This window comes from Penicillium chermesinum, assembly GCF_028974085.1.
Source record: "Penicillium chermesinum strain IBT 19713 chromosome Unknown utg000001l:1.0-1975020.0:1.0-1976611.0, whole genome shotgun sequence".
Taxonomy (NCBI): Eukaryota; Fungi; Ascomycota; class Eurotiomycetes; order Eurotiales; family Aspergillaceae; genus Penicillium; species Penicillium chermesinum.
In genome coordinates, this window is record NW_026695311.1 from 1,141,586 (window position 1) to 1,162,352 (window position 20,767).

Here is a 20,767-nt window from a genome sequence, read left to right on the forward strand (position 1 = left end):
TCGGAGGTTGCGGAGACAACGATAGACCGATAAGCGCCCGCGGCTTATCAGTTCAGCTTAGATCAGTCCTTAGTCAGCATGTTTCCTGCGCGGGCGGCTTCAGGAGCGCATTGCGCCCGCCAAGGTATGGCCTAATGTGAAGGCTTGTGATTCTTTATCGTCGGTTTAGCGTGCAGTTGCTAGTTTCTTCCTGGCTTCCTGCCTTGTTCTTGTCTTCTGTGGCTTGTCCAGGCTGAGGAAAAAAGCTTGTACTTGTCCTCCGGACGTGCGGGTTTGACATCTTCCTCCGCCAGTGTTTTGGTCTTCCTCAGATGCCAAAATGGGGGTAGACCCATTATCGCCAATTGCACCAGTACGCCTTCGGGCGCTATTGTTGCCAATAGGCAAGATCAAGCGCTCGCGCTTTCTGAGCTTCGCCTCCCGACTTCAAGCTGAAAATGTGGTCCGCTTGGGGGATATCAGTCCCGACGCTCGGCCAAATAGAAGTGCGAACCTTCCCCCTATGAGCTCGCTGGATATCGTTTGTGATATCCACGGACTATGACTGACAATGCTACGCTTCAGACATGTTTTCTCCACTCGCATTCCCTACTGGAATGATTCTATACGACCTCTCCTTTGCAGTTCCCCCCACCTCGCATCTCGAGCTATTCCCATTCGAAATATACCGAGAGCCCTTGGTGGTCATTGCTATCGCCGACGGGTCGGAGCTCCCTCCAAGTGCGAACTCGAGTAGTCCACACCCCGCGCCAGAAGGTCTCGACCAATTGCTCGAAGAGCTCAACGCAGCCAAGGAGAGAAGCCCGCGGGCACTGGTGAGCCAGCTGCTGATATTTGACTACGAAGGCCTGGAAAGAATCAATAATGGGCCAGAAAACGTTATTTGGGTTCCACGACCAGAGGCTTCAAAAGCAACAACCATGAAAACGGTTTTGTGTGACATTACCTCGGCCTTGCTCTCAGAACTTGACGAGTTCGCGAAGACTATTCAGGCAATTCCGACCATTGAATCCCCAAAGACTTCCTCCTGGGGTCCACATCGCCATCCGGAGCTACGACCTGAGACCGGTGGACCGGCTACTACACCGGATGACCCTGCCTGCGCAAATGCCAGCCAATTCCAGTGATGTACCCGATACGCCAAAGTCCACTGACTCTGGTGGCCAATCCCTCCCTGATCATGAAACAGCAACGACATTTGATGAAATTACTCGGTCAATTCAAATCACCCGCACACAATCCGGTAGTAAAAGCCCTTCAATAGCATCTGGCAAAGAGCAGAGCAGAGATCGAGGGTCTGTCAGTGCAGTGAGCGCTACAGACCGAACGAAGAACCGTATCAAGGGACGAGCTGGCGTTGTCATTGGTACTCTATTCCTGCAGGCAGGAAGATGGCATGATGCTCTGAAAGAGCTCATCGATGCGGCGAATAATGCTCGTGCCAGTAGTGACTATATCTGGCATGGCAAGGCGTTGGAGTCAGTTCTATTATGTTTGCTCATGCTTGGCTGGGCAGGGATGGATTTCCAGGTATGTTCTTTTTTTTCTTTTCCTTTATGAGTATTCGAAATGGCGCAGTTGTCTGACGAAAGATATAGATACCTTCAATTCTCTACCCCGTAGCAGAGAAGTCTTCGAAATCTTCTGCAAAGGACGCCGCTCCTCCAACTAGTGCGGGAAACCGCATTATTTCTCTTCAAAACCTAGCAAACTTGCTCCCAGATCTTTCAAACACCATTGTGAATCTCTACACCCGTGCCGCAAATATCACAGAGGAGCCACTTCCCCAGCTTGTTTTTTCGGAAACAGTCATTCGGCTCGCAAGGCTCCAGACATCAGCTCGCATTCGCGATGGCTCTCTTGACGATAACGCTCTCAAGCACATTGTCATGAATGAGCCTCTGGTCCCGTTGCTTCAACCTGAACTTCCTCGAGGAACAGTTCTACTTCGCAAGACTGATATCGCGAATTTCCTTTACAAAGCTTTACCATTGTCGCCCAATGCCGACATTCCTGCTACCGATGCTGTGCCTATAGTTGTGGGGGTGATTTCTGTCTTAAATGCCTTGGATCTACCGCGAAAGAAAGCCTTCATTATGCGAGAGCTGCTCACAATCATGGTACCAAGTCTTGTTCAAGCACGGAAGATTGGTGCTGCCGAAGTTGGTATTCACCCAGCTGCAGGCCTGGCATCTCTGAGCGATACTGCATTCGATGTCAATGCTTTAGATGTGGGCCCAGGCGATATGGAAAAAAGCGTCCGTATGCTTCTAGCGACAATTGGCGAAATATATGGGGTTCAGCCTTCTGCGTATTACGAGTGGGAGCAGAGACAGAGCATGTCTTCAGCTGGGGGGGGTTTCCGATTATGATTCTGTTGCTAACGTTACAGAAAGATCATTCCGCCACCTTATCTTGGATAGATATGGTGACATCAATCTCAAAATCGACGTCCTTAAGGCTTGTATCAACTGCTGCGAGGCTCTTCCAGACTTTGATGGTGTTTTGAGATTCACGGTCGAGCTGCTTCAGACTATTCGTGGCGATTTGATGCTTGGCGACAGGTACAGGACCCCGCCTTACCTCTCACAAGATGACCAAGTCCGTCTTTTGAATAATATCAAGCGCACGGTTGGAGCAGCCAACCGTTTAGGTTCGTCACATATGGCTGCAGAGTACTGGGATGATTTCCTTGTGCGTGGGGTTCAGCTTCTGGCGCTGCCAAACCCACGAAGGCCCGTACGCCGGTCCAAATCTGAACTGGATGCCGTGACGGCTACTTCTGATAAAGCAAAGAAGGATCCATTCTTGTATAATCCATTCGCGAAGCCAAACAGCAAAGCCCTGGAGGTACTCTCGGTCGCTGGTGAGCCTGCATCTTTCCGCGTTACTCTCCAGAACCCATATGAGTTTGATGTCGAAATTGAGGAATTGCGGCTGGACAGTGAGGGCGTTTCTTTCGAAGCTGTTGCAAAAAATATCATTCTGCCCCCATTATCTCTTCAGGACGTGGTTGTGCTTGGTACTGCTCATGAAGAGGGCAACCTCAACATCACTGGGTGCATTGTCAAAGTCAGACATTGCCGGATGCGAAAATTCTCAATCTTCAAGAATTTATGGAAACCGGACCCAGAGGTCAAGTTCAAGCGCACTGGATTGGCCTCGAAGAAGCCACCCACTGAGCGCCCCATGTCTTGGAGCTCAGAGACGTCAAGAGATGGCAAAATTCTCGCGAAAAAGGGCCCCGAGACTGAAACATGCGAAGTCAAAGTCATTGGGAAACAGCCCTCTCTTTTAATCGAATCAATGTCATTATCCCAATCGGCAACGATGGTCCTTGAGGGTGAGGTCAAATCGTTTACTATCACACTCCACAACACGTCCTTTGCCCGTGGACTTTGTTCTCTTCACTTTCCAGGATTCAACCACACGCCAACTGCAATCAGCCCTCAAAAACAAAGACCTTTTACCGGTAGAGATCTATGAGTTGGAGCTTAAGCTGACCACTCAGCCGGCATTGCGATGGCGTCGTGAGGGAACTAACCCGGAGAATTGCTCTATACTCGAAGGCCAAAAAGCTACTTTCACAATCGAAGTCTTAGGCAAGCCTGGACTTCAAGAAACGACAGTGCAAATCGACTATTCTTTCATCCGCGCCAAGCAGGGCGAGTTACCGAGCGTTTTCTACACGAGGCAACTGTTCGTTCCCCTCACAGTCACTGTGAATGCAAGCGTTGAAGTGGCTCGATGCGACATCTTGCCGTTCAGCGGCGACTTTGCTTGGAAGAACCATCTTGATGCAACCCTTAGCTCTGATAAGCAATCAGTAGCACCCTTGTCAGCCACCGAACTAGATCCATTCTCTCAGGTGCTTCCCCGCCTTGGCAATGGGGCGTATGGACCAGACCATTGCGTTGTATTGCTTGACCTGCGGAATGCTTGGCCAAGTCCCTTGTCAGTATGGCTGTGTGTCGGCGAAGACTCCTTATCAGCGCAGCAAGGTGAGAGCGGCAAGTACTCAGTTGATGGACACCTTCAGCCAGGTCAGGTTTCGCGCTTTGTTCTGGTAATCCCTCGAATCTATCTTGATAATCCGCATGCGGCTATCCCTGTGGTCAACACTGGCACTCGACGCCAATTTGTCGTGAGTGCTCACAAACTGTCCTACGAGGCAGAAGGTGCTTCACGGGAAGCATTCTGGTTCAGAGAAGAACTCCTTAAGCGAATTGTTGGGGGCTGGTCAGAGCCTTCCACTGGTCGTGAGGGCTCCATTGATCTGCGTAACATCCGTCTCAATGCTCGCATGGTGGAAGCAATGCGTCTCGAAGATACGGAAATAAGCTTTTCTCTTGCCTCGCCTTTCGCTACCTCCAACCCTGAGTCGGCTGCTGCCGTCACTCAGATTGGCCGCTATCGTTTCCGTGCTAAGACAGATGAGCTTCTTACTCTCACTGTCAACGTAAGGAACCGTTCTTCTCGCCCCATCCATCCCTTACTTCGTCTCCAACCGGGCCTCCGCCATCAACCGAACACGATTGCATTAGACCTCACTCGGCGTCTCGCATGGACTGGCATGCTTCAGAAAGCGCTTCCAATCCTACAGAGCGGCGAGTCAACGGAAACTTCCGTCGGCGTCACTGTGCTCTGCCGCGGCGAATATGATTTCGGGGCTAGCGTTGAGGAAGCCCGAATCATCCGCTCTGTCCACGATGGTAAAGACGGCGAGCAAGATAACCCACATGAAGACGATATCAAGGACACCTTTGGAACGGACGTCGCCAGAAAACGGCGAATTTGGCACGCGAAGGAGCCGTGCATCATTCTTGCCGAATAATGGCAAATGTTCGTACAACTTACGATTACGTCTAACAATATTTGTTGCATAGATGTTAATGACTGTGATGTATTCTTCTTACATATAGTACCATCGTGGTATATATTTCATCTCTGATAGGACTTGGGTCTTCGAGCTCTTGGAAATGACAGGTGTATCCTGCTTCGCGCAATCTTCTTCGCAACTCCAGTCTGTAGAATCCGCTGTCCACCAAGAGGGCGGCGCTAAGCTTTGGATATGGCTTGAACTATCCAAGGAAGCTTCCCCGGGCTTCATTTGGAGCTCTCATTGCCTTCGGTCACGGTCGATAAGCAGATACTGTGGCTATCGGTCGGAAATACCTGAATTAGCATCCCATGTCGGATGAAAGCGCCAAACAGGCATTAAGTGGGCACCATTGTCATGCCATTGGAAGCTACCGGAAGAAAAACCCCGCCTTTGCTTCCTTAGTCAGACAAGCATTCATCCTAAGTATGAAAGAGCGCTGATCTCAGCTCATCCCCCTTCAGTGGTTTCTGTCTGATTATTCGTCTGCACTGTTGATCTCTCTCGACCAGAAGCAGCAGGTTGTGTCTCCTCAAGTGGAAAACTAAGATGTTTCCAATCCTCAATCTCTTCAATAATACACTTGAGTCGATCCCGAATACTCTCAACGGCGTATGTCCCCAAAATCAACCTCAGAGGCGGATATGAACAATGCCCCAGCTCCCAAACCAGATGTGCCGCTTTAACAGCAGAAGCAGGCTGCTTGTCCCCTAGCCACATCAGCATCCGGCGCGCATGCGCAGCCGGTGACGTAGTCGTATTATAAGGCTCACTAGGCGGCTTAACCAAGAAATGGCCATACAATGGCAGCGGCGACGACAGATTATCGTCCGACGGATTCGCAGCCATATACGAAGGCGAAACGAGATCCCCGACGTCGTCACGGCGCATATGTCCCGGCTCGACCAGCGTGCCCTTGATATTAAAGCTGTCCACCTCATACAGCATACTCTCCATCAGCCCCTCGACAGCATACTTCGACGCACAGTAGGGGCCGAGTCCAGGCACGCCCAGCGCGCCAGACGTCGAGCTGAAAATCAGGTACCGCCCCGCCCGTCGCTCTCGGAAGTGCGGCAATGAGAGCTGGATCATGTTTAGGGTGCCGGTGAAGTTTGTCTCGAATTGGTTGCGGATGTCGAATTCGTCTTGGTCCTCACAGGCCCCGATCACGCCGTAGCCGGAGCAGTTGGCGATCACGTCGATGTGCCCGAATCGGCCGATTGTGCGGTCAATCACTTGGCGGACTGTGTCGCGGGCTCGCACGTCGCAGAGCAGACCCATGCAATTTTCGTGCTCGTCTTCGAGCTCTTTCATAGCTTCCGGGCTGTTCTCGTAGGTGCGGCCGACGGCGGCTACGAGGTCGTTGCGCGATAGCGCTGTTTTCACGAGGGACCGGCCCATGTGGCCTGTAGCACCGAATATCTGGCTCGCGACTCTTGGGTCAGTCTGTGCTTTCCCGATCGGCTCGCGCTTGAGCTAATTGTGTCAGGCAGAGGGGAAGAGCGGGGGGATCTACCTACCAGCCATACGAGAGGTTTGGGGGGATTCTGCGGACCTGGCGGGTCGGTAGTAGAAGGCAAATGGAGACGAGGTTCTCTGGACGCGTTTGGAGAGGATGATCCTCCCTGAGGAGGGGAGTATTGATCCATAGTAGGAGGACGAAGGGAGAATTGCAAGACCACAAATATGAGGTTGGATCCCCGCATTCCGCAGAACGGTAGGACCCACATCAGCATGTTAATTTGGAAGGATACAGTTTTTGACGCCCAGGTTGATACCATCCATGGACTTGCTGAACTCAAGTTTCTTCAAAATTCGATATATCCACGATTGTACCAGTCATTATTCGGGGATATGATGTGTAGGTGCCGGCGAGCTACGGGGCTTCAGCTTTGTACTGCGAAGCTCGTCCTGGTTTTCATTGAATGAATTGTGCCAATAGCTTCCAACGTCTATCTTCAGATTACTCCTATAAAAACGGCTTGCGTCTCATTACCGTCCAACCTCCCGCCGTAGCCGTCCAGCAGCTGATGAAGGACTAGGTTCAGGCCAGCTAGATACAGCATCATCAACCTCTTCCAGGAATGTGGTGCTGTTGTGGATGGTGGTTCCACCCAAGACTACACGCACTCCAGGAGAGCTAGCGTTCACCTGGGCCACCATCTTAGCCTCTTCATATGTGGCGCCGCCAACTATGAATATAATGATGTCCTGCGGCTTGTCCCGTGTGTGCCCACTGCCCTCCAAAAATGGGTACTGCATTTCCTTCAGGCGCCCCTTGATCAAATTCTGGAGAGTGACCTCCAGACGTGGAGAATGTTGCGTATAGACATTTTCGACGCCCTTGAGACCCTTGAAGCGGTCGCGGGCGCCGGATAAGAAAGACGTAGACTCGAACAGATCGGTAAATCCGCCGGCTACAGGGGGTGCTTGGAGAGAGTGATGGTAGGTGAGAAGCTTGGGGATGAGGTTCACACGATTAGACGGGACATTGCCAGCTGTGACGAGGAGGTCGAGGAGGATGGGTAGGGCGTTGTTCGGTTGCTTTTCGTAGCGGAGAGCGTATAGGGCCACCAGGCGGAGCTTGTTATCAGCACTGACGTTTGGCAGCGCAATAATACGTTGGAGTGACTAGACAATCGTTAGTCACATTGGAACCGAGATTATTGATCATCAAACTTACTTTCAAGTCGCTCGAGTGGTTATCATTGCAGGCTAGGCTCTGCTCCAACTCACTCACGTCCAGCAGATCTTCCTCGCCGACGCGTCGACTCAACTCGCCGACCAGGGTGACATGCTTGCTAACGTTGCCTGAGAGTTTCCGGAATTCGGGGTAATCCTCCACAAATCGCTTCATATCGGCAATGGACTCGATGTTCATGTTGGTTTGTGTCTTAACCTGGTACTGCTCCACGTATTCCTTGATGTTCTGGCCTAGATCACCAAAATTCTGGTACATATTTTTCTTGAAGAATGGATCTTGGTCTTGAGCAAGAACGATCTCCTTCAGCTCTGGTCGAATGTCCGGGACATCGTGCAGGTCCACGCGTCCATTGTTTATTCCAAGAAGCTCATGCACCATCGCTTGGTAGGTCCATTGTGTGAGGAGTGGGGTAATGGGATCGTCGCGGCGATCGAGAACAAGAAGAATCGGAGGAGTATCCGCCCGGCGGAAGTTGAACAACTGTTCCTCTTGCGTTATATGGTATCGGACTTCGGTGGCAAGCTTCCGTGCCAGCAAACTGTTCTTTTCGTAGCGGATCAAAGGGTTCTTCTTCAGCGATAGGAGCAGCGCCAGCACGCCCTCAGTCGCTCGCTGCAGCGCATCGGCGTTCCACGCATCTGGAGATTGGGCCCATAGTCGATCGAGTGGGAAGCCCAGGTTCAGAGAGGCCAAATCGGGGTTAATCACGAGGAAATCGGCAAAATGCTCCTGGACAGATTGCACGACCTCGTGACTGTCGGCCTCGGCTAGCCGTTCAAGTGACGACTTGCGGATAATGTTGCTTAGGTGGATGTAGTATTCGCCGTACTTGGGGTCTCGAAGTTCGTCGACCAGGAGCTGGACGGAGTTTGGGGTTGGGCGCACGAAAACCAAACATCGTAGATGTCGCATCTTCTCACGCGCGGAGTTATCGAGGCGGTCAATGAGGTACACTTCATGGTTGAGGAGGGCAGACTGGGTGATAGCAGTGGAGACGATGGGAACCTGCAGGAAAGTCAGTCAGACCGATCAGAAGTAATCAATTCTAGCTGTAAGTACCCACTGTCTCACTGTCGAGGAGCAAGATCTTCATCTTGGTCGACGAAGACCCTGAGGCCGATTCGCCAGCCGTCACCATCTTGGAGATGTAGCCCGAGACGGCCGCGACGACGTCCATGGTGGCGAATGCGCTTGGACGCGCGCAAGAGGCTGAACGATGGGAAGAAACCAGATAAGATGCAGGGGTGTCGTGGGAGTGTTGTAACCGGCGAGTGGACGCCCGTGGGGGAAGTGGAGAACCGGTTGTTGAATGTTGGGCGTGGCCGCTTTTCTTCCCACATGATCGGCGCTCCTTGATCTGTTGATCTCTCAAACGTCATTCCCTCCACCAATTTCTTTCCTTTTCTTCATGCATTCCTGCCCTTGACTGTTTTCTACGCCATCGGGTTGGCATCATGTTGCCCTATATTGACAGCTGTTAGTTTTGTCCCCATGAAGCTAGCAGCTCCCCGAGCTAATTTCTCCCCGCAGTGTTCGAAATACCGGCGAACCTCACCGGCGCGTCGGTGGGTGAACGTGAGTGAAGCTTCTTCCTACGAGCCCTTATGCAGATTCAGCTAAATCTATCTCTTATAGTCAAGTTGATTGCCTCGTTCCTCTTCTCGTTTCCTCTGGCCGCAGTCCTCAAGCGCATCCCGGATGCTAAACCCTGGAGAAAGAATGTCTTCACCATCGGCGTCTCTTTATTTTACATTATCGGCCTATTTGGCCTATGGGATGGTCTGCGTACCTTGCTATACAGTGCTGCTGGAACCTATGCAATTGCCTACTATGTGGACGGCTCGTTGATGCCTTGGATCGGCTTCATCTTCCTTATGGGCCACATGTCTATTAGCCATATCTACCGCCAAATGGTGGACGATCCTGGGGTGGTCGACATTACAGGAGCTCAAATGGTCCTCGTGATGAAGCTTTGCGCCTTCTGCTGGAACATTCACGATGGTCGTTTGCCCCACGATCAGCTGACCGAGGCACAGCAGTATTCTGCGATTACTGAGTTTCCTGGTCTCCTTGATTATGCAGGCTACGTCCTGTTCTTCCCGTCCCTGTTTGCTGGTCCTTCATTCGAGTATGTAGACTATCGCCGCTGGCTAGACACCACGCTGTTCGATATTCCACCTGGCACAGACCCAATGAAGGCGCCTTTGACCCGCAAGAAGCGCAAGATTCCTCGCAGTGGTACCCCAGCCTTCAAGAAAGCTGTTGTTGGTCTGCTCTGGATTGGCGCGTTTGTCTACCTCGGCGGTATCTTCACCACTGACTTCGTCCTATCCCAAGACTTCCTTGCATACGGCATCTTTCGCCGCATCTTGACCGTCTACCTGCTGGGTTTCACTGCGCGCCTCAAGTACTACGGTGTATGGTCTTTGACGGAGGGAGCTTGTATTTTGTCTGGTATGGGCTATAATGGCTTCGACGCTAAGTCCGGCAAAGTCTTTTGGAATCGCTTGCAGAATGTGGACCCATGGGCGCTCGAAACCGCACAAAACTCGCACGCTTTCCTTGGCGCCTGGAACAAGAACACCAACCACTGGTTGCGCAACTACATCTACCTTCGTGTCACTCCCAAGGGCAAGAAGCCCGGGTTTCGTGCCAGCATGGCCACCTTTGCAACCTCGGCCTTCTGGCACGGCTTCTACCCCGGTTATTACCTTACCTTCGTGCTGGGGTCATTCATTCAAACAGCCGCGAAGAGTACGTATTTTGACATATCTAATTTGCGTTCCCTGGACAGAGTTACTAATGACATATCTCTCAGATTTCCGGCGTTATGTTCGCCCCTTCTTCCTTACCCCAGATGGCACTAAACCCACACCGAACAAGCGCTATTACGATATCCTAAGTTGGCTTGCCACCCAGCTTACCCTTGGCTTTGCGGTCATGCCTTTCATCATTCTCAATTTCAATGACTCCATGAAACTCTGGAGCCGTGTTTACTTCTACGGTATCGTGGGTACCATTGGGTCTCTCATTGTCTTCGCAACTCCCGTCAAGGGCTACCTTGCCGGCCAGCTCAAGCGCCGCAACAGACCTCATGTTGTGCGCTCTGTCAGTCAGGAGAGTGTACAACCACCAACCCTTGGACTGTCAGCGGACCCAGAGCGAGACTTTGACGAGGCAGTCAACGAGATCAAAAATGAGATTGAGGCGCGTCAGCGGAGGGGCAGTGTCTCTGCGACTATGCCTACTGGCGAAGAGTTGAAGGTTGCTATTGAACAGAAGATCGGGCGTAAGCTTTGATGCGTTGCAGTTGCAGGGTTGGGATTGAGCCTGTGATTCTCAAGGATCAGTGGGCATATTCTCTTTATGTTGTTTTGTATCTTTAGACTTTCAGTCTGGGACGTGACTGGCCCTTGTATGTTCAAACACGAGAGATTTGCTGGGTCATACTTTAATTCGCCTCCCTTCTATCTCCAGGTACAAGTCGGATATTAGAGGAATGTAAGCATCAGTCATTCATCAACAAAGCAAGCTGGTTTCTAAATGCTATTGTTGCAACTTCGAAAGCCATAAGCCAGCAAATATTCTGAAACCCTAATACATCTGCACTGAGTCAGCATTATGACGAGAAGCCTCGCTGTATTGAGCACTTCATTCTGGCTGCGCTTCATAGTTCTCAGGGTGTGCTAGTCGATGCATACCCATTACTTCTGATGGTCGCAGCCAAGGCGCAAACGTCAGCGGCGCGGGAGCGGTGCGGCTGTCCCATTGCACGTAGAACAATCGTTGCCTTACACCTATTCTCCTGATCCATATTTCCCATCCCTCACTCTTTGATTCGCAATTGTTCTGGACGATCTACCTCGTGGTTGTTGGGCAATGGAAGATATCCAAGAGGACGATGAAGTCTCTCGATTCACTTCGACAGCCTCATTTACGGAACCGCTGTCTATATATGGGTTTCTAGAGTTATCTCGAGCCACCATGCAGACCTTTTTCTTTGTTTAGTTTTGTCTGTATACACTCTGAAAATCAATCCCTATTAGACCAACACCGCTGTGTACTGTGGCATCCCACGTCCAACACAGCTAATGAGAAGCTACGTACTGATAAAACTACAGGGTGCCTCTCCAGTAGTCGGGTTGGTCTATTGTCTTGATAAACTTAGTTATAGTAAATATTCAGCTCCTGGGCCGTTGGGACGCACTCGGTATAGCCATCGAGTTCCGATAGCTCGGTTTGAGCATGCTAGTAGACCCATAGATTTCCCAAGTTTCCCAAGAAGTATACATTACATTATTGGAACCAGGAAAACTATGGAAGGATAATGAATGGTTTAAATCAGGTTTTATTTTAGGCAAACATGTTCATTTCGACCCATGAAGCTGGTGCGACATGGGCAAGGACCAAAGCAGTAGAAAGCTAGATAACTTCATTACATAGTTTGGTATGCGATGAATAAAGAAAAGAGACATATTCCAATGTAGCATGTTCGAGAAAAGAAGGAAGACAAGAATAGTCGAGAAGGGGATATTATGTATGTGCGTAGATCATTTCGTGCAGTCGTATCCAATGATGTGCAGAGAAGCGAAAAATAAACAAATCATGCTTTGGGAAGCCCCGGAGTGGAGAAGATAGAAAATGACAAGTCGAAGACGAAAGAAAGCTGGGTTGCTGTCTGTTGAGGTTGAAAGGAAGGCTTGGAAGGACGGCGATACCCCCAGATGGGACAAAAAGCCGTAAACAAACAAGTAAACAAAGGCTTGAATGCTAGGAAATGGGACGAGAATGGTCCAAGTCGTAAGAGCGCTTGAAATTGCAAAGTGCACAGTCGTGGAAAGAAATCGAGAAGTGAAACAGGTGTTAAGAACACCAAGAAGGTATCAACAAACTACGTTTGCGACTAGAACCCCGTTGTAGCGCCAATAGCAGCCAGAGTGATGACAAGGACAATGACGACAACTCCGAAAGAGATCATCCATCGATTCAAGTTGCGCCACCAACGGGCATTTTCGTATCGGCGCCGGCGAAGGCTAATCAGCTGCGTCTCCAAGGCAATCTCCACGTCATTGTCCGATTGGACCATCTCAGGAGCAATGGGCTTCGGCGGGAGAGGAAGGAAAGCAGCAATGAACCAAGCGAGCGGGAAAACAAATCCAATACAGAACGAATAGACCTGAATGTTCCGCCGTCCAAAGAAGGGTTCCATCGTCGAGTCGAAAGAAGGGGTCGTCCATGCACTGTGGGAGTTGGGAAGAGTTCGGCGGTCCCTGTACAAATGGGGAGACCAGCTGTGGTGCAGTCGGTGGCGAGAGGAGCTCACCACCTCCTGGCTCTCATCCTCTGGGTCCGGTTGCCAGTGAGCTCGGGGATCACGAGGGTCACTCTCGATGCGTCGTTGAGTCCATTGGGGGAAGTGAACCCGTTCGGGGGATCGAGGACGCTCGGGAGATCGAGGACGCTCGGGCGAGCGCGGTCGCTCAGGAGAACGAGGGCGGGGAATTGTCAGAGGAGTAGGCATGAGGTTGAAGACGCTGGAGCTGCCGGTACCAGAGCGCGCGGATGATGGTCGACTAATGAGAGCGGGATTCAGGCTCATCGGGTCCGCGCGATAGTAGATTCTGGCCCAGGTTGGCAAAATGTGGAAAACGGTGCTGGATCCCGTACCAGGACGCCTGATACTAGCCAAACTGTTGCTGCGTCGAGAGCCGGAGGAGAGGCTCTGGGTGAAGCCACGAGGGGGAAGATTGGTCAGACTATCGGACCGCTCGTCCTCGTCTTCTTCCGACTCGGTCACGAGCCATACGGTCGATTTGCTGGGCTGAGCATGCAAGGCCGGCGGGGGGATCACTAGTTCCGACTCGGAACTGGATGGGTCTTCACGCGGTGGAAGAGACTGGTCTGCGAAGTCCCTGGCAGACCAAGCCGAGGATGATACACGGGACAGATGAGGATTGTAACGACCGGAGATCGGGCCGGGGGTGAAGTCACGGTCTGACACAATTGAAGTCTCTGCGCGAGAGCTAGACGAAGCCTCACGAATCCGAGGGTATTGAATAAAGACGCCATTGTCAATAGCCGCTACAATATCCGATACGGAGCGCAGACTACGTGAGGAAGAGCTAACAGAGAGAGAAGGACTCGCGGAAAACTGTCGCGCAGGAGGCAATGGCGGTGTCGTCGACAGAACTGGTGGACTGGACCGTGGGGGACTTGAACGTGGTGGGCTAGATCGGAATGACGGCGAGCGGGAAGGCGGTTGCTCAGACGAAGCGGCCACAAACGTCCAGGGTTGTGCACCCGGATGTCTGACGACTGTTCCTCGGGAGTTGTACGATGACAGCGAGTTTGTGCGCAGATCGGAGTCGGCATTGGATGCGGGGCCTCGGGGCAAGAATTGTACACTGGAGTTGTCCAACGTGACAAAGTTAGGGCTGGACGGGACTCCAATCCGCTCAACATTAGGGCTTGAGTAACCCATCACAGACTCTTCCGCGTGCGCAGTGCTAGGTGACGATGGCGGTTCGGATAGAACGGGCTTGATTGTTGGTGCCGCCGTCGGCAAAACCGCCAGCTCGTCGTCTGAATACTCCGGGTCCAACCCCTCCATATCAGAGCTATAGTCCTCTGGTTTGGCTGACGGGAACTCGGGTAGTGATGACTTGCTGGAGGTCGGATCCTCATCCCACAGCTGCGGTGGAGAATTCCCAGTGTCGACTGTGGAAGAGACGTCCCAGCTTCCAGCCCTAGACGGTTTCCGCATGCTCCCGCCATGTCCTAATGGTGGTGACCAGGATGGTCCGCCCTCCGAGTAGCTGAATCCGGTATCTGCGATGTATTCCTGCTGGCCTTTGCCGGGAATTGGGAGCAGGATCTGCTCTGGCTTGGTCGGAAACGGGGTCGCAGTATAGATGTCGGCATCTTCCTGTTCCATGGCTCGGTGCGGAGACCGAGTGGGGGATCTTTCATTGGTGTGCGCCGAGCTGCGCTCTTGCAAGGCTCGCCGCCTCCGTGGAGGAGGCGAGGTTGAATGGACGCGGGTCGACATGTCGAGGTCCAGATTAGAGCATTATCCGATGTGTAAGAATGAGGCGCCAAAAGAACGAAGCAGCAAAGCAGTTTAACAGAACGAGAGAATGAGAGCCAGCAAACAGATTCCCTATTCCGGAAACAAGGTTTTTGTTTTCCTCCCAAGATTGAAAGTAAGGAATGCTAGCCCTGTAATCGAGTCAATCGAATCCGCTGAAGTCTACTGTGTATAGCAACATTAAAGCTTTGGAATGTTTCAAAAAGAGTGTGGGGATCGCAAAGATCGTGAAAAGAGCGTAAGTGACCCAAAAGTCGTCAGAGATCGTTTAGATCGTTTCAAGAAGCCATAAAAAGAGCGTAAGGCGTTTAATAAAACAAGAACAAGCACAGACTGGAACAATGGAGCACGACGAGATGAGACAATTGAGGAACCACAGGGCCCAAGGGGGTTGAGGAATTTCGTTGCCCCGAGCGGTGTGCCCACGCCCACTTCCCATCTTCCTCCGGCGCAATTGGGAAATACATGACCCATTGACGCTGCTTGGCCCTATCATCGCCCTTCTAGATCGCCCCCAGGGGGAAATTACTGTAATCCACCCGTATTTTCCCTCTTTTCCTTCGCCCCACTCCCAGAGCCTTCGCGGTTTGCTGTCTTAGTCTTTTGGACACCCAAGTTCGTGCCCCTATTTCGGGACTATTGAATGGACTTGTTCACCTGCAGCCGGGGTATCATAGGAGGTCGCCAGCACCATGCTCATGCAGGCACTGGTCGTTGTCATTCCGGCCAGACCAGCCCCCGTGGTGGAGCCCCCCCCCCGATGCGTTGTTCAGGGCTGATTAGCGCTGACCTCATGGGCGATTACGAACCTGGAAAATCCCCATCTAAAATTAAACCCGACCAGCGCTAACGAGATCATCTCTCGGGATCTCCGCTCTTCTGAAACGGTGCTCCAAACCTCTATAGCCGCCTCGCGAGGGTGCGAGACATCTTTTCAATATATTCCCTATCTCCATCGCAACGCTCCCACATGTGCTGGATCGGAGAATTAAACTCCCACGATCCCCTCGCATTGACTCAGAATTAAGATGAGGATGGTCCGCAGGGGCAGCCTGCAGATGGTAATGCATCCGGTGGGCTGTGCAAGGTACGAAGTTCGTTCCCACTACTCCGTAATGGAGCCCTTAATTTTAAAGGAAAAAAGGAGGATGGGCGAGGCCACGAGGCGCTTGGTCCACGCGTTTGCGAGGATAGATCACATGGTTTGAGCATCCAAGCTGGAATATCGAACTTAAAGGGGGGAGCTTGAGCCTTGTCTCCCGCCTATATCTGCTTGTCACGCACTCCCAGTCAAAGAATCAGAGAATCGTGATCGTGTGGTTCTTTTCCCTCGAAAGACTAGGGGTCATAAAACGGTGGTAATACCGGCCGCTCGGCGCGACTGCCCGCGTTTCCCCAACTTCTTGTCCACCGGTTCTTTGGTGCCACTCCGCCATTACCGTAAATACCAATTCCAACTTAAAGAACAAAGCCCAGCGTAGAGCTCTGGAGATCCGAACTTCGAGAATACAAACACAATCAGTTCCAGGATGTCCCCTATCCTCATTCTAGACCATCTCAACTCCCTCTGCTCCACGCACAGTCTTTGCCCTTGCGTCCCCTCCAATTTCCGACATGTTCACTAACCCGGACGAGCCGCTGTCGGTGCATACGGCCGCTCTGCTCTCGGTAAGCTCTGTAGAACAATCCATCGTGCTGCCCTGAGATTCCCCTGAAATTCCAAGGTTTTTCTCATCCCGCATCATTAGGTCGCCCTTACATTGATCTTTGTGGCCCCAATTTATCTATCACGAACCACGCGACCAACTCCGACTCTCAGCCGCGATGCGCCGTCCGTGATTCGTGCGCGCCTCAGCGCTCTCTCCATCTCTTGCATCGTGGGTTCTCTGATGGTGCTCTGGATTATTGTCGAGAAAGGGAATACCTCGCTCGCAGCTGCGTTGACGCTTCTCGGGTGGTGGCCGGTGAGCCCGGCTGATGTGGCTCGCTGTGTTCTCTTGACGGCGATTCTTTTCGCCGGGCCGTTGTATGAGCGAGGCATCGTGGAAAGCCAATGGCGCTCTTGGGTCAAGCCTAGGTAGTATCCATGCAAGCCTGAGTGATTGGATTCCTTGGAGAAATTATGTAGTTGTAGGTTCGATCTGGAGTTGAGGTTCCGCTACTTTCGGGTTGATCTTGGCTGCTAAGATATATATATACTTCAGGCCCCGGTTACAGAGGAGATCGTGTTTCGCTCCGCTATTATCTCATTACATATTCTCGCAAATTTGTCTCCCGACAAAATCGTTCTGGTCACTCCACTGTACTTTGGCATCGGGCATATCCATCATTTCTACGAATTTCGCCTGACAAACCCCGACACCCCGCTCTTGGTGGCCCTGCTAGGGACTCTTTTCCACTTCACCTACGCCACCCTCTTCGGTTGCTTTGTCACTTTCGTCTACTTACGGACAGGTTCTGTAGTGGCTGTGATCCTCATCCACAGTTTCTGCAATTGGTGCGGCTTGCCGCGTTTATGGGGGCATGTCGAGGCGGACCCGCGTTTCCAAGTAGGAAAAGAAGGGGACAGACCACTGCATGTTGGATGGACTGTGGGGTATTACCTCCTCCTGCTCCTTGGTGCAATGTCCTTTGGTCAGCTTCTGTGGCCGTTGACCGAGTCGGATCATGCTTTGGTGTCCTTCTCGTCCCAAAGTTGAACAGACACATACTCGTACTAGTGTCTTTTCAGAGTGTCGGAAAAGAATAGGATGCTATGGCCATTACAAGTACTTTTGTATGCGTAAAGCCCCGCGGTAGCCGTTTGAGGAAAGGGTTTCATCAATCGTTGCTGGCAAAAGTAAGACATTTGACGATCGCAACGCAAGGGGCCCACGGAATGTGGGCAGAGAGTTTTCAAGTTCGAACAGACATAGACTCAGGTACACGCCGGGTTTTCACGTCATCGCACCAGTTTGTCCGACTAGAAATAATAACAGAAACACCCCAGGAACTTCAATGTAGGTACTTCAATGCTAGGACGAGACAGCATTATATACACATAATCTAAGCTCAACGGGGACCTCGGCATCATCTTCGTACAAGCCTTTGACCAGCCATAATACCCGCAGGGAAGCAGTCGCTGGACGTCGGGCTTCCGATGAGTGGTGTGTAGGAATATCGTAGGCTTTACCGCGCTCCAGTACTCCCACCATGGTTTCATTCCAAACATTTCATCCATCATTTGAAGAGATAGTGCCCGGACGATCAAAACCAAGTGCTTGTTCGCAGAATATAATGCGTTCCGTCATTAAGCATCTAGCGGCTTTGTCTTGACTTGAAGACATAAGGATATCAGTAAGTTCCTGCATGGACCTCAGGGAGTCCGGGTGGTCTTTTCCTTGGAATTGCTTACGGGTTTCCATAGCGTGTTCCTGAAGCCTCTCCCGCTTTCTCAAAAGGTTCCAGGTCGCAGTAGTTATATTGATGCTAAGGCCTCCGTACTATTCATGATTAGAGTGGTGAGACAACGCCCCTGTCAACCTCCTCAGCCAGTCCTAGTAATTTTAAGGTGTCCTGGTTCAAGGCTTGCCCTGAGCCTCTCAGGATCTTTAGCCTGAGGTCCTCCGCTTCTTTCCATCTCCCTTGCAGGAGGTGCCGGTAAGTATTTGCTAAGCTGACCATGCTAATTAGAGTTTCGGGGTGGTCTGGTCCTAGGATCCCCATCAAAGTTTCCAGGGCTTGTATTGCACGGCCTTCCGTGATCTTCAACTCCTCGTGCCCCGAGCAGGTCTGTAACTCGAATAAATTGACGATACTCCTTAGAAATAGAGGATGCATTGGTCCTAGGGTTCGCTGATAGGCCTCCATGACCTGAACCCCAAGTTCTCTAGCGTCTTTCCAACGTTCCTGCTGCTTGTAGCTTTTTGCCAAAGTTTTCATGATTGAGAGTGTAAGAAAGTCATCTGAACCCCTTAGTCGCTTCGAGATTTTTACCAGCTCCCATTGAAGATCTTCTGCCTCTTTCCATCGACCCTGAGCAAGGTATGTTACTGATAGTTGATGTCTGGCTTGAAGAGTATTGAAGTGTCCAGGCCCCACTGACCGCATGTGTACCTCTATAAGACGGTTTTGTAATTCTTCCGCTTCCTGCAGCTTTCCCAACCCTTGATATGCGCTAGACAACACCAACGTTGCGTGAAGTGTATACTTATGGTCCGGGCCGAAGGTTTCCTTCAATGCTTGATATGTAAGGGTAACTATTGTCAGGAAATTGCGAATATCAGGTATTGCCATAGTACAGGCTGCATGGAGAAGGATGTTCCCCCACAATTCGAGTGGACCGTCGTCTCGAGGTCTCTGTTCGACTGCACGTTGTATATGGGCATGTAGCAACTGAGAATTCGTGCGAGAAGAAACACCAGGCTCGTGTAAACTTTGAAATAGTCTGTAAATAAAATCATTTTTCGTTTTCTCGAACTGATCATGATTCTTGAGCCATTGCTGGACGGCTAATTGGACAAGGTGGTGCAGCTCGAAAGTCGTTCCATCAGGGCTAACAGATATCAAAGAGTAATTGCGCAGCAATAGTATATTATCTTCAAAGGTGATACTATTGCTTGCACTGTCCTCTTCGACATCACTTAGGTCTCCTGTCTCAACCCTGTACTGCAGTGCAAACTCAGGAATACCCTGTCGGTCAAAAAAGCTCATAATGGACAGCAAGTCTGCTGCTGAGCGGTGATGAGAGTACAAATGATCAAATGAGATTTGCCATGTTGCGAAGATCGCATTCTCGGTGTCTCTGTCTCGTCGCAGCTGGCCTCCTTCATGGGCCAAAAGTTCGGCTTTCTTATGATCACTCCCCTGGAATATTGCGAGGTACTTTTCGACCGAAGACCGGGGTGCCCTATGCTTGATGTAGGCGGCTGCTTGTACTATGGCAAGCGGCATAAAATCGAGAGCAGCAACAAGCTGGCTAGCGTCTTCTTCCTTGCCCGCAACCCCTACCTTGCGTTCGAAAAGTGCGACCGCATGGCTCTCTTGCATTGGCTGTATTGATATAACGTCATTGTCGTCAACGATGCGCGCTACCATGTGCTTGACTCGACTAGTGATGAGAATTAAGCCACTCAAGCTCTGAGGGAAATAGTCCCAGATAGTGCGTCCTGACACGTCACTCGCCTGATCTCCAGCGTTCTCTTGCTTCGCCGGCAGAGCGCGATGAAGGAAGCTATCATCATCGAGATTGTCGAGCACAAGGACCCATTTTCTCCTCGTGTCATGCAGCCAGTCGGAGACAACTTGGAATATATCTGCTGAAGAGCCCTGTAGACTAGCTATCTTAGCTCTATGGGCGATCGTCCGACAGTCCTGCTCAAAACGAGTCGCGTTGCTTGCATGGACCCAAAATACCCATGTCTCCGGCGACCGGTCGCGCACACGATACGTGTATTCGATAGCAAGTTGCGATTTCCTGTCATGTCGTCAGCCTCGCGCTGAATAGTGCCAAGGGCCTATGATCCAAAGCTCACCCAACGCCCCCTATACCAACGAGCCCTACCCGGGCACCCGGATGCACTGCCTTTTCATCGATTTCATCTAGCAGGGTTCCACGATCGACAAAATCTGGGTCGCGGCGGAACGGCACGGTTGACAGAGGGGTTGGTGGAGTTTTCGGTCGTTCTAGCCCATTACGCTTTTAGTAAGTTTATCTAGCTTGTAAGTTTCGTTGAACCTACCTGCAGAAAGGAACTGCGCTGTCACTGAACCATTTATGATATTGGCCTGGAGGCCAGAGTTTGACGCCCCAAAAGACATGGATGGAGGCTATGATTGGCACGTTTTGCAGCTTGCAAGGTTAGGCTTCCTGGCTTCAGCTCAAATGTGATGACCCCGCCCTGTACGCGCTGGTATCAGGTGACTGGCGCTAGGTAAGCGCATTATACCTGGGATCGCTGTGATGATAGATTCAACTTGCTGGTGTTGAAATGTAGAAAAGCTAACAAGGTCGAAGGATACTTGGTCATTGGAGTACAAATGCGAGATAACACCCGACATATATTGGACAATCGATATCAAGTGACCTTAGCTCCCAAGCTTGGAAGAGCCATTCAAT

The 20,767-nt window shown here is 51.3% G+C and overlaps 7 protein-coding genes across 7 annotated transcripts; 3 read left to right on the forward strand and 4 right to left on the reverse strand.

Annotated features, from left to right (window-relative positions):
- Positions 1–319: 319 nt before the first annotated feature.
- N7468_000449 (TRAPPII-specific subunit TRS120) lies at positions 320–4,834 on the forward strand (the record flags this gene model as incomplete). The annotated part of the gene is made up of 6 exons (XM_058469746.1): positions 320–524; positions 565–1,068; positions 1,115–1,530; positions 1,599–2,341; positions 2,397–3,391; positions 3,447–4,834. The coding sequence occupies 6 exons, from the start codon at positions 320–322 to the stop codon at positions 4,832–4,834; spliced, it is 4,251 nt and encodes a 1,416-aa protein (XP_058335777.1).
- Positions 4,835–5,329: 495 nt separating this feature from the next.
- On the reverse strand, positions 5,330–6,615 carry N7468_000450 (uncharacterized protein; the record flags this gene model as incomplete). The annotated part of the gene is made up of 2 exons (XM_058469747.1): positions 5,330–6,355; positions 6,400–6,615. The coding sequence occupies 2 exons, from the start codon at positions 6,613–6,615 to the stop codon at positions 5,330–5,332; spliced, it is 1,242 nt and encodes a 413-aa protein (XP_058335778.1).
- A 256-nt stretch (positions 6,616–6,871) lies between these two features.
- Positions 6,872–8,760, reverse strand: N7468_000451 (Sec1 family protein; the record flags this gene model as incomplete). The annotated part of the gene is made up of 3 exons (XM_058469748.1): positions 6,872–7,510; positions 7,563–8,588; positions 8,647–8,760. The coding sequence occupies 3 exons, from the start codon at positions 8,758–8,760 to the stop codon at positions 6,872–6,874; spliced, it is 1,779 nt and encodes a 592-aa protein (XP_058335779.1).
- A 277-nt stretch (positions 8,761–9,037) lies between these two features.
- N7468_000452 (lysophospholipid acyltransferase) lies at positions 9,038–10,883 on the forward strand (the record flags this gene model as incomplete). Its single annotated transcript, XM_058469749.1, has 4 exons — positions 9,038–9,059; positions 9,114–9,158; positions 9,219–10,337; positions 10,402–10,883. The coding sequence occupies 4 exons, from the start codon at positions 9,038–9,040 to the stop codon at positions 10,881–10,883; spliced, it is 1,668 nt and encodes a 555-aa protein (XP_058335780.1).
- A 1,603-nt stretch (positions 10,884–12,486) lies between these two features.
- N7468_000453 (putative serine-rich protein) lies at positions 12,487–14,631 on the reverse strand (the record flags this gene model as incomplete). The annotated part of the gene is made up of 1 exon (XM_058469750.1): positions 12,487–14,631. One exon carries the CDS (start codon positions 14,629–14,631, stop codon positions 12,487–12,489), a length of 2,145 nt encoding a protein of 714 aa, XP_058335781.1.
- Positions 14,632–16,284: 1,653 nt separating this feature from the next.
- Positions 16,285–17,369, forward strand: N7468_000454 (CPBP family intramembrane glutamic endopeptidase; the record flags this gene model as incomplete). Its single annotated transcript, XM_058469751.1, has 3 exons — positions 16,285–16,338; positions 16,419–16,634; positions 16,875–17,369. The coding sequence occupies 3 exons, from the start codon at positions 16,285–16,287 to the stop codon at positions 17,367–17,369; spliced, it is 765 nt and encodes a 254-aa protein (XP_058335782.1).
- Positions 17,370–17,882: 513 nt separating this feature from the next.
- On the reverse strand, positions 17,883–20,469 carry N7468_000455 (P-loop containing nucleoside triphosphate hydrolase protein; the record flags this gene model as incomplete). Its single annotated transcript, XM_058469752.1, has 4 exons — positions 17,883–18,152; positions 18,193–20,125; positions 20,184–20,347; positions 20,416–20,469. The coding sequence occupies 4 exons, from the start codon at positions 20,467–20,469 to the stop codon at positions 17,883–17,885; spliced, it is 2,421 nt and encodes an 806-aa protein (XP_058335783.1).
- Between the last annotated feature and the right edge of the window lie 298 nt (positions 20,470–20,767).